The sequence below is a fragment of the Xiphophorus maculatus genome, chromosome 18 (assembly GCF_002775205.1).
Source record: "Xiphophorus maculatus strain JP 163 A chromosome 18, X_maculatus-5.0-male, whole genome shotgun sequence".
NCBI classification, from domain to species: Eukaryota; Metazoa; Chordata; class Actinopteri; order Cyprinodontiformes; family Poeciliidae; genus Xiphophorus; species Xiphophorus maculatus.
The window spans coordinates 24021144-24032669 of NC_036460.1; the positions used below are offsets into that span (position 1 = coordinate 24021144).

Consider the following 11526-nt stretch of genomic DNA (forward strand, 5'->3'; position numbering starts at 1 on the left):
AAAAACACTTCAGTATTAAAAGTAGAAGTACTTGCTGAATGCATTATCTAATAGCGAATAAAATGTCATTAAATGAACCTATCGTATTTAATTTTAATACATCGATAATGTGCCATTTTAATGAACAATGCCGCAGGTAAAGCATGTTTTTATTATGTTTACTCTCTGTGACATAATTTACATTTAGATTTACATGCAACCAAGGAAGGGGAGTCGAACTTGGGACACATAGCAGTGTTGTACCACCTAACCCGAGACCAAGGCCAGCGCCCCGCGCAACATGACAATCAAATGTGAAATATGATCAAAATTGCTTCTCAAATTGATCTGAAAGATCCAAATTCCCATAAAAACGCCAAGATATTAAATACTTAGAGCGGAAATAACTTTAACCAATATCATTATCAATTCAAATTCTTCTTCATTCTGCTTTGCTTCCATCTCTGTGCCACAATCCACAGAGGTCTCCTGCCATCCCTTAAATGATAACGCCCTGGGCGGTTGCCCATATCGCCCATGTCAGAAACCAGCACTGTCTGCACCATTAAACAGCAATTAAGACAATGCCCTAATGGTAAACAACGCTCAACTATGAACACTTTCCAAGGCGCAACAAGCAAGAAATAACCAAGCACAAGGTTATTTCATCAGAACAGTCACGGTCCGCGAGAAACAATGAAAAATGATGTTTGAAAATGCACAATTTTCATGTTGAAAATGCTTTGACAATAGCAATTTTAGCTTCTTAAAGCTGTTTTTAAGTGTAGAAGTAGAAAGTACAGATACTTACTGTAAAATGTAGTGAAGTAAAAGTCGAAAGTATCCACGATTAAATCTACTCAAGTAAAAGTACAGATACATGAAAATTGTACTTGCGTACTTCCTACCACTGATTACATTTATATCTTAATGAAGCTGTTTTGATATTCAGATTTTACTCATAGGGAATAAATGTGATCTATATTACATCTTGGCAAAATGAGCTGGAGGTTGTCCTTTTGAAACCATGTTTTCTCATGGTTTTTTTTTAATGTTCTTTTTGACTATTTGTTATCCAGAGTTACTTAACATATATATATATATATATATATATATATATATATATATATATATATATATATATATATATATATATATATATATAGGCTATATATATCCAGGACAGTGAAGTCAAGCTCATAATTTCCTCTGTAAAATAAAAATGGGGCTAATTTCCAGTTTAAGTACAAACTACTAGGTAGATATCAGCCTTACGGCACCACTATTACATTCACAGACAAAACATTAAAAAAAGAAAAGTAAGTAAGTAACAACAGATGGATTTATCAAACACTGTTGTCTCAGTAGCCAGGGAAAAGGTAGAAGCGCCTGGTTAGAGTGCATCTGTCTTTTGTTGGCATTTGTCTCATTTTTTCATCAGGAAAGTCTTCGAAGCGCTGCATGACCTGCAGGATAGAAACAGACATAAAAATGACTCTTTCCACTGTTTGTTTGTTTGTTTTTAGGATTCAACGTTGTGCCATCTGAGAAACAAAAAAAATATATACTTTTCTGAAAAGTTCGTCGATGTCGTCCTCATGGGAGCAGGTGTTGAAGACTTCAACAATGTACTGAATCAGGAAGGAGCCCGAATCCTCTCTTCTGTATGAGACGGTATCTGTACAAACAAAAACAAACAAAAAGAAAACGCAGTTTCCTTACATGCAGTTACTAATTTCTGATTGTGATCTAAAAAAAAAAAAAAAACCCAAACACGTGCATCTAGTTGATTTCAGACACAAACTGACCAGGCGTGCTTGACAGGAGGGAGATGAAGTCCTTCTCCTTGTGAACGTAGCGAATGGAGTCTGCAACAAGGCCGCCTGTAGGAGAGGCTGGTCGGTGCGACGCCTCGTCGGACATCACGCTGTCGCTGACGATGGTATGTCCTCCCGAATCTGCAGCAAACGAGCGATAATTACACCTGGATCTGAGTCAAGCCGCAGTCTCAAACTCAGGGTGAATGATGGCCACCTCCTCTGCAGGCCTGGATGATGATGACCTTGGGTTTGTCCATCAGTTCGGAGCATTTGTTTGGGCCGAGGTATTTGTAGATTGTGTCAATGGGGAATTCGTCTGGTTTGTCTATCTTGTGATCGACTCCGAGTACAAATCCCCGTTTTCCGTGAGACATGATCACCACGAACACGCTGTCGGTTTCTTTCAGTTTGGGGTGTCTTGTGAATTCAAGCAGAGCCTTGCCAATCTCCTGTTGGAAAACGAACGTCAGCCACTGTTTAATGAACTGGTAGGCCTACACTAGATGAGGTATCTTAGGTAGAACAGTCCTTATTTTCTGGTATGCACAATAAAAATGATTTGTTTTTCATCCTCGTAACTTTCTGTTCAATCGTGAGAAAGTGAGAGTCGTACCTGAAAGTGAACACCGTGATTTTAAACCGCAGCTGAATCAACCATCAAGTTGAGACAAGTGCAATAAGAGTTTCACCTGAAAGCACGGTACCGTTCAAAGAACCTGGGTTTTGACTGTGCAGCCATGCACATCAACAAAAGTTTAGCATTTCACATGAAATGTCTTTTAAAACAGGCCTAGAAAAAGGTTTTGACTGAATAAGAGTTACAATTTAGGGCTTAAGTTACAATGCATCACATTTTTCATAACATTTTAGCTGCTGAAATGTCACCGCTGCTTGATGCAAGGTTCACAATTTTGCTGCTTTGTATTTAGAAAGAATACCTATTGTAATATTTTTGGTGCATTTTGAGATTTTCCGAATTAAGGAACAAACCAAAGATAACGTATCCTTGTAAGAAAGGTTTGCTTTACCCAGAGTTTTTTTTAACCTTTATGTTTTGTAGCTTTCGCATTTGAAGCTTTTTATCAACGCAGCAGTTTAAATGCAAAGAAGGTTTGAAAACAGGAGCGTAAAATACCTTTGCTGTGAGGTCGTTGTGCTTCACCACCTCGTACTGCAGGGATCTGAGCAGATTCAACATGTTCTCCTCGTCTTTCTCGGCTCCCTTTCTGGTTAAGTTGTCGTCAGTAAAGTTTCTATTGGTGATCAAAAGGGCCACACGGCTTTTCAGAGACTTATCAGACACTTTGTAAATCTGTATAAACAAGAACCAATGCAAGAATGCGGGATTAAATACATTTTCTGCAAACAACGATTTGACTTTTAATTGTACAATCGAGAGCTTGTCATTGAAAAATACTCCATTTATTATTTATGTAATATTTAGATGTTGATTGTAAAACTTTACATCTGGATCATTCATTTTTTTCGTCCTCTCAGAGTCAGACACGGGGATGAGTCTGTTTGACCAGGTTTTGTTTGTCGGAGAAGCTACATCTGAGGAAAACAAACACAACATTTGTCTTACTATGATGTCAAATGATTGTTTTTATCCTTCATAACAATACAAGGCTCTCCTTGCAGTCGCACCCGGTTGATCCTGTGAATCAGGGAACAGCTCGGCGTGCAGCGCTTCATCTCTGGTTTTAATGTGGTCGATCAGCATCTTGCTGCCTCTGGTGCCCTTCTTCCTCACAATGTCGATGAGGCAGCGCGCCATGTCTGCTTTGTTGGTGTTGTCCTCAAGCACAGACTCCACCTCGCCATCGTTCAACAAACGATCCTCGAGAAGGTCGTCCAGGAGCTGCTTGAGTATCGGCTTTGACACCTTCTCCACAAATTTGCCGCGGACTTTGGAAAGTTCCTTATCTGCAATAAAATATACAATAAAAAAAAAAAAGAACAGCTCTGAAAATCCTGACAAGGACATAGAAAAAAAACAAAACAAGCAGTGAATAAATCCTAAATCCTGAAGCCTTACCTGCCATTGCTCAGAATGGAGGAGACGAATGCCCGGTCCTCTGAAAGCTACGGAGAGGTGTGTGTGTGTGCGTGCGTGTGTGTGTGTGTTGAGGAACTGCTTATAAAAGCAGGGTGAGACAGATGTTTGAGCTGCGCACAGTTTCTTGGAAGCTCACTATTATACCAACAACATGCTCTGACTCGCTGAACATGTTCTGAAGATATGAACCCTGAGCGCTATAATGAACCCAGTTATGTAATCTGGTTAAATGATATTCCCAGAAAGTAAAGAAAAAACCTGTAATAATCTTTGACGTGGTTAAAGATCTTTATAGAGCTACATGCATTCTAGGTTTTCACTTTCCTCTGATCACATGCACATCCCGCTAAAAGTCCTTTTTCACCATGAACACACAGATCAAATGTCATCATTGCCTGACAAACCAGTTTGCATTTCTCCCAGGCTTCATGTGCATCGCTTACACTTCCTGCAAAAGACATTTTGCTTTTTTCTTACACTTTGCCACATTGCAGCTGTAAACTTTCATGTATCTTATTGGGATTTTATGATGCAGGCCAACACAAAGCAGTGCATAATTGTCATTTTGAAGGAAAGGGATAGGTTTTTCAAATATATCAATATATATTTTATTAACACTTCAAAACTTTGATCTTGAGTTTTACTTTACTCCAGGATTCGTCAGTTGTTGCTTTTAATATTCCTGTCATTTTCTTTTAGGTTTACAACTTGCTGCAGTTTTGTTTTGTTAGTGTACGTAAAAGATATTGAACGCTAATGTGTACCTGCTTTTTCTGATTTTCATATGTTTTTTTAAAAAAGTTGTTATTCCTTGCACTTTTCGATTCCTCGCTGTACTTTAAATCACATTAAGATACTTTGAGTTGTAACGTGTCAAAATGTGAAACGTTTACAAAAATATGCTTTTATTTTTGTGTATAAACTTCCCGTGAAAAAAACCCCCCAAAAAACAAAAAATAAATGCGACATATCAATATGCAAGGTCAAAAAAACAACTAAAATGCTACAAGGTATTTGTGTGTGTGTGTGTATTGAAAGCCGCTCCTGCAGCAGATCCTACAGAGGTGTAGGCCCCCTTTCTTATCAAAAATATCTCATGTTGCTGAGTTTTCTGGGCAGAAGCTGACTTTTAAAACATTATTGACATATCCTCACCAGGAATGAGGTCAGAGTCATTCCTGAACGTTAGCTAATTCAGTTTTTTAAAACTGTCACCATGTCGTGACAGTACGGTGTGACACAGGTGGTCTGTGAAAAGATGGAGCTGCTCCACCTCCTCCCAGTGCCACGGCTGAGGTCTGCAGAAATGCAGGGTCAAAAACAACCAGTCAGAGACAGCAGAAAGGTCTTAATGCAGGAATGAGTTTTATGTATTCAGTATAAAACGATTACAACCAGTCAGACCAAAAAGATTTGCCGATAACTAAGAGGTATTCACAGATGTTGAGTGTTTGCATGTTGTTGCAGGTTCAGTCTGTAGACTGCAGAAAGAGATATCAGAAGTATTTGGTTTTGGAAAACTTCTGGATAATGTGCTCAGTGCTTGTTTTTCAGTTTCATTCCTCCTTTTGCGAGGTTTTCAGTGCTGCTGGGTGAATATTTAGCCTGTCCTAACACGTGCAATTATACGCTTTCATATTTCCCCTGCAGCCAGCAGGATCTCAGCCTCTCGCTTCCCACATCTCACATGTTTACACTGGCAAATGACAGATGTGCTTTGTGGCTATCCGGGAACGCTGCAGCACACGAACTTCATTAGAAGAAGAGAAGAAGACACTTTTTTTTTTTTTTGTCTACATTTGCAAAATTATAGTGAATAAATTACGTTTCACTAAAGCTTCCAGATTGCTTTGGGAGCTGTCAAAATGAATCGAGAATATTTTTTTCTGACCTTCACTTCTTGCACAAGTGATTTTAATATGTAATTACACAACTGAGTTCAGTGATTGTTATCAGTAATACAGAGATTACAAGAACAGCATTTAGTATGAGCACTGATTGGGAGTTTCTCCAAATGTAGAAATGTTTACCAATATTTTGCGATCTGAAAAGCATTTCAGAAATCGTAAGAGTATTTTGTTTTGGGTTAGTTTTTGATGTGGAAAAATTACACCTGCTAGTTGTATTGCTATATGTTTATTCTAAGTTAATGTATATTCCCACCAAGATAAAGCTATTTGAGTTACATGTACAAGGATGGATGTTGTTTTTCCCAGCTGCATGGGAACCAGTCTGTTTCCCATGCTTTGGATCCCTTATCCCTTTTGTATAAAACTCATGTGTTGTCTCTGCCTGGCAGAGCTTTTCGTTCAGATTTTGCTTCATTATTAATTGTCCTACAAGCTCTCTGAGTTGTGCACAATTCATGAACAAACCTGATGGAGTGATTTCACCTGAACAGTGCTTGGAAATAGTTTATTTTCCACAAAAGAAATGTTTCCATGTTTTTGTGCAGAATGCAGGCGGAGGAGTACCAACATCAAGACGTTAGGGTAGCTAAAACGAGCGACGACTCTGCAGTCATGCTGCTAAAGATTTATGTTTCTTTTTCATGCAACTGGGAGCCGCTCTTGGCAGAGCGCCTTTCATTGTGTTGGTTCTTCCTGTTACGAGGAAACCTCACCGCTGCTGAATCAAATCTGCTCCTTTTCTTTAGAGGTCACCGATAAGCATGGTCCACTAAGTCTGACGAAATTTAATTAAACTAGCTTGTAAACAATATGAATTAGACGTGTTTGCCTCGTACAGAACCCTCCAATTATATATTTTGTGGATTTAAAAAACAGAATGTGGGAATTTTTTTTTTTTTAACATTTTACTCCTGTCTTCATTTCAAGGATGCTGTAGTTTTAAAAGGGGTCATCACTTGTAATGTCACGTTATGCTGTCCAGTTTTCAGATACGGCACCAATTTGTTTGCAGCATCTATTTTGTATTTTGGTCACTATTTTAAATATTACACACGGGATCTTTTGTAGTCTTTCACAGGGTTTTTAACTTACCCAGCTCCTTCAAGTCGGGGAGCAGTAAGGGAAAGGAAGCGGCGTTGTTTTTGATGTTTTGTTTGTTCAATCAAAACATGGGCAGCTGGTTTCTTTTTCACATTTTTTCTTAATGACTGAAGCATAAGCCAGCAGAGCATATTCTGCTGGTACAACCAGTTTGGAAGCGTCTCTAACTCTGCATGTGTGACCGGTGGACTTCTGCGTTGTGTGTTGATAGGATAAACCATAAAACAGCGAGTCTGGGTTTGGAGGCGGACTCCGTTTATTCAGCCTCTTCCCAGTGGAACGAGTAACAAAAGGGCCGCGCTAACATACCTGTCAATCAGGAGATATTAGCATTAGCACGTAGCATGTGCTCCAGTTCTCCAACCCGATCTATACAAAATAATAATGTTAGCATGCATCAAATCTTATAAAGGCATAATAGCAACTCGAATGAAAATATTAAAACACGTAACATTAATACAGAAGAAAAACAAATAAACATTTGAACAATATAAATGAAAGGATTACAGTAGATTATAAAACTTGCCTCTTCCCAGTGGAACGAGTAACAAAAGGGAAGAAGAAATGAACAACTTAACATTTATAATGATGCTGGAGGACCCCGAACAAAAGAAGAAGAAAGTAGGGCGGAGCTGGAGGACCAAACCCCTCATAGCAGACACAGAGGAACACAAAGACAGACAAGTATAAGAGGACAAATAAATTAAAGAAAACATTTTGTGAAAATATTCAACAATATAGACCCAGTTACACATGTGTCTGCATGGATACATGTATACCTATGTTGACCTACAGTACAGACCAAAGGTTTGGACACACCTTTTAATTCAAAGAGTTGACATTGTAGATTCACACTGAAGGCATCAAAACTATGAATAACACATGTGGAAATATGCACTAAACAAAAAAGTGTAAAACAACTGAAAATACCCCTTATATTCTAGTTTCTTCAAAGTAGCAACCTTTTGCTGTGATTACTGCTTTGCACGCACTCTGCATTTTCTTGATGAGCTTCAAGAGGTCGTCACCTGAAATGGTTTTCACTTCATAGGTCAACCTGCCCTGTCAGGTTAATAAGTGGGATTTCTTGCCTTATAAATAGTCATGAAAATAAAGAAAACCCATTTTAATTAGAAGGTGTGTCCAAACTTTTGGTCTGTACTGTATATCCATTTGACTGAATGTCCAACCCATTTAGATCATCTGTTTTTTTTAATGTACCTTATTAAAGCAACTTGTTTTATTTTTCTTATGCTGGTTTCAAATTCAATTACCAAAACTTGAACAAAACTCTTCTTTAATAAGTGGACAGAGTTTCATACAATACAACTACTTAATGCGGGTTAACTCTGCTATATTATTGTACTTGGAGACGTACGGCAGGACAAGGAAATTATTTGAGGGGATGTATGTTGTAGAAATATGGATAACACCGGAATATAGAGACAGACCATGTTTTTCTTCGAATGTTTATTTTTTATTTTAAGCACAGTATAAAGAAATAGTCCAAAGTTAATGAAACTGAATCCAATTAAAGTAAATATGCACTCCTTAGTAAAATAATCCAATCACTCACAGTCTAAAAAAATAATTAAAAGAATAAACAAGATTAAAAGCCCGACATCTTGGTATGCGTATATGTAGAATTTTATATAAAGATACACATAAGGAGCATTTTAATGGCACAATTCAATGTCACAGTGGTTTATCAAACAGTAAATGTTAATGCTAATTAATGTTAGCTTCACAGATTTACCAAACGTTGGCTGTCTCAGTGGCCTGGAAAAAGGTAGAAGCGCTTCGTTAGAGTGCATCTGTCTTTTGTTGGCATTTGTCTTTTGGTGTTATCAGGAAACTCCTCAAAGCGCTGCATGACCTGCAGAGTTCAGTGAAAAATAGAGACAGTGACTCATGTCTGAACGTGTTCACTCTTTTCCCATCTTTAAATTCTCTATTTCCTGATCACTAAGACTCGTACCTTCCTGAAAAGCTCGTCGATGTCGTCCTCGTGGGAGCAGGTGTTGAAGACCTCAGCGATGTACTGAATCAGGAAGGAGCCCAGATCCTCTCTTCTGTAGGAGACGGTGTCTGTAAGGAGCAACAGTTTTCTTGCACAAGTTGAGAAAACTTCTGGAACACTATGGACTTAAAAGACAAACCTACCCGGAGTGCTGGACAGGAGGGAGATGAAGTCCTTTTCTTTGTGGACGTATCGGATAGCATCGTCAACAATCTTGCCGCCTCCATTAGCAGGAAGTTGCTGCGACACATCATCAGAGACCACCTTAGCCGAAGCGCTGTCACTGACTAACACGGATCCACCCGTCTCTGTAACCAACAGGGACCAGATTAAACCAGGATTAGGTCGTCCCAAACCAGGACAGGTGGTGCCCACCTCCTCTGCAGGCCTGGATGATGATGATCTTGGGTTTGTTCATCAAGGCAGGGCATTCCTGGGGACCCAGGTGTCTGTAGATGTTGTCGACGGGGAATTCATCTTTATTTTCCTCGCTGTGGTTGACCCCAAAGACACATTCGCGTTTCCCATGAGACATGATCACCACAAACACGCTGTCGGTGTCCCTCAGCTTCGGATGCTCTGCGAAAGTGTGCAGAACCTCATTCATCCTCTGTGCGAAATTAAAATGGAGACAATTCAGTCACAGCACAATGAGGAGAATGTGCAAGATGTCAACGTTCAAACAGATTTCCTCATTAAACATCTTCTGTCGGTTAGCTCTATACACAAACTATACAAATATACATTCTTGTTATTCAAAACAAAATTTCCTGTCATGTTAAATATTTATCTTTTGCTACCTGAGCAACCCTGACAACTACAGGTGAACTTTGCTCATTGCTTATGCAACTTTCAGTCATGACAGTCATATTTCAATCATAAAAGATGATTCTGCGACTTAGAATCAAAGTTTGTGCTCTGATTTTGTTGAGAACAGCAGCAGCTTTATCAGGCATCAGACGTACTGTGCACTGCAAAAATATTAATACTTCAGATTTTTACATTGCACAAACTTTTGGAGTATTTTATTATAGTTTTCCATGATAGATCAATACAAAGTTGCTTTTTTTTTCAGATAAAAGTTTTGAAAGTTTGGTATGTCTTCCTGTATAGCTTACATTTTAAATGTAGACAGAGTAAATTGACTAAACATAATTTATTTCACCAATTCTGAAATATTTTATTGTTTTTGTCAAACTTAAAGCTAGGAATGCCAGAAATAGCCAGACCCCCAAAACATCATAACTTTTTTGGCAGCAGGAACTAACTTTTATCCCGATTGTTAAATATTAATTGGGAAAAGTTGCTTTCAATACAACTAAAGTAAGAAAAAAGAAAGTTAAAAAAGGCCCATTTAATACCTGTGCAGTGAGGTCGTTGTGCTTCACCACCTCATATCCCAGGGATCTCAGCAGTTTCTCCATGTTCTCCTCGTCTTTCTCGGCTCCCTTTCTGGTTAATCTCTCATTAGCAAAGTTTCTGTTAGTGATTAAAAGGGCCACGCGACTTCTGAGGGACTCATCTGACACGGCGTAAACCTGAAATATCAAACGAGACACAAATTAACATCAGAAAGAGTAAATAGTATTGAAAATGTGAGGCTTAAGCATCGTTTAACGTGGAAAATTCCCAAAGTTTTTATCTGGTTTGGGGAGAACTTAAATGAAATCACAAGGCCTTTTATCCTCAGACTGCGTCTCTTCAAACTAAATTATGTCGTGTTTGTGTCTAATTGTTATTTTTGCCTGTTTTCACTTTTTATTGTTAAACTTTATTTTCACAATAGTGGACTGTAAGCTGAAAAATTAGCAACTGCTCATTCAAAACGCCCTCCGTGAAGTAAAAGCGGCATAGCTCGTGTTGAATAAGTCAGAGGAGGCAACGCAAGAGTTGAGCTCAGGTTACATCTTTGGATTTCCGTTTCTCGTTCCAGAAGGAGTCGGTCGTGGTGACGAGGGAGTTTGACCAGGCGTGCTGGTTCTGAGGAGCTGGAACTGAGGGGGGAAAAAAAACATCTCTAGTTATCACAACTGGAAAATTGTGTGTGTGTGTGTGTGTGTGTGTGTGTGTGTGTGTGTGTGTGTGTGTGTGTGTGTGTGTGTGTGTGTGTGTGTGTGTGTGTGTGTGTGTGTGTGTGTGTGTGTGTGTGTGTGTGTGTGTTTTTGTATCCATTTGACATCACGGACTTTGTGATAAAGGATTTCACTTGGCTCTCACCTGGCGTTGGCTTACAGGTGAGGCCGAGTTCGGAGTGAAGTGTAGGGTCTCTGTTCTCAAGGTGTTGGATCATCTTCCTGCTGGCTCTGTCCCCTTTCCTCCTCACCATGTCGATGAGGCAGCGGGCCATGTCCGCTTTCCCCGTGTTGTCCTCCAGCACAGAGTCGGTCTCCCCATCGTTCAACAAGCGGTCCTCCAGCAGGTCATCCAGCAGCTGCTTGATTAAAGCTTTGGAGACTTTTTCCACAAATCTCCCTCTCACTCTGGCGAGCTCCTTGTCTGCAGAGAGAAACAGGATGTGGGAAATACAGACCAGGGCTTAAATCTGCGGTTGCTCGAGCCTTACCAGCCATCACACTGGAGGTGAACGTCCTGTCTTCTAACAGATGAGGATTAGTGTGTGTGTGTACAAAGGAAGAG

The 11526-nt window shown here is 39.3% G+C and overlaps 2 protein-coding genes across 2 annotated transcripts; both read right to left on the reverse strand.

The window, feature by feature from the left end:
• Positions 1–1150: 1150 nt before the first annotated feature.
• LOC102220624 (caspase-1-like) lies at positions 1151–4023 on the reverse strand. The gene is made up of 8 exons (XM_023351253.1): positions 3838–4023; positions 3447–3725; positions 3265–3353; positions 2935–3111; positions 2014–2248; positions 1788–1937; positions 1548–1657; positions 1151–1445 (listed from the first exon to the last, which is right to left on the reverse strand). The coding sequence occupies exons 1-8, from the start codon at positions 3842–3844 to the stop codon at positions 1341–1343; spliced, it is 1152 nt and encodes a 383-aa protein (XP_023207021.1). The 5' UTR covers positions 3845–4023; the 3' UTR covers positions 1151–1340.
• A 4330-nt stretch (positions 4024–8353) lies between these two features.
• On the reverse strand, positions 8354–11526 carry LOC102220363 (caspase-1-like). Its single transcript, XM_023351675.1, has 8 exons — positions 11453–11526; positions 11107–11385; positions 10795–10883; positions 10251–10427; positions 9265–9499; positions 9033–9197; positions 8848–8957; positions 8354–8745 (listed from the first exon to the last, which is right to left on the reverse strand). The coding sequence occupies exons 1-8, from the start codon at positions 11457–11459 to the stop codon at positions 8641–8643; spliced, it is 1167 nt and encodes a 388-aa protein (XP_023207443.1). The 5' UTR covers positions 11460–11526; the 3' UTR covers positions 8354–8640.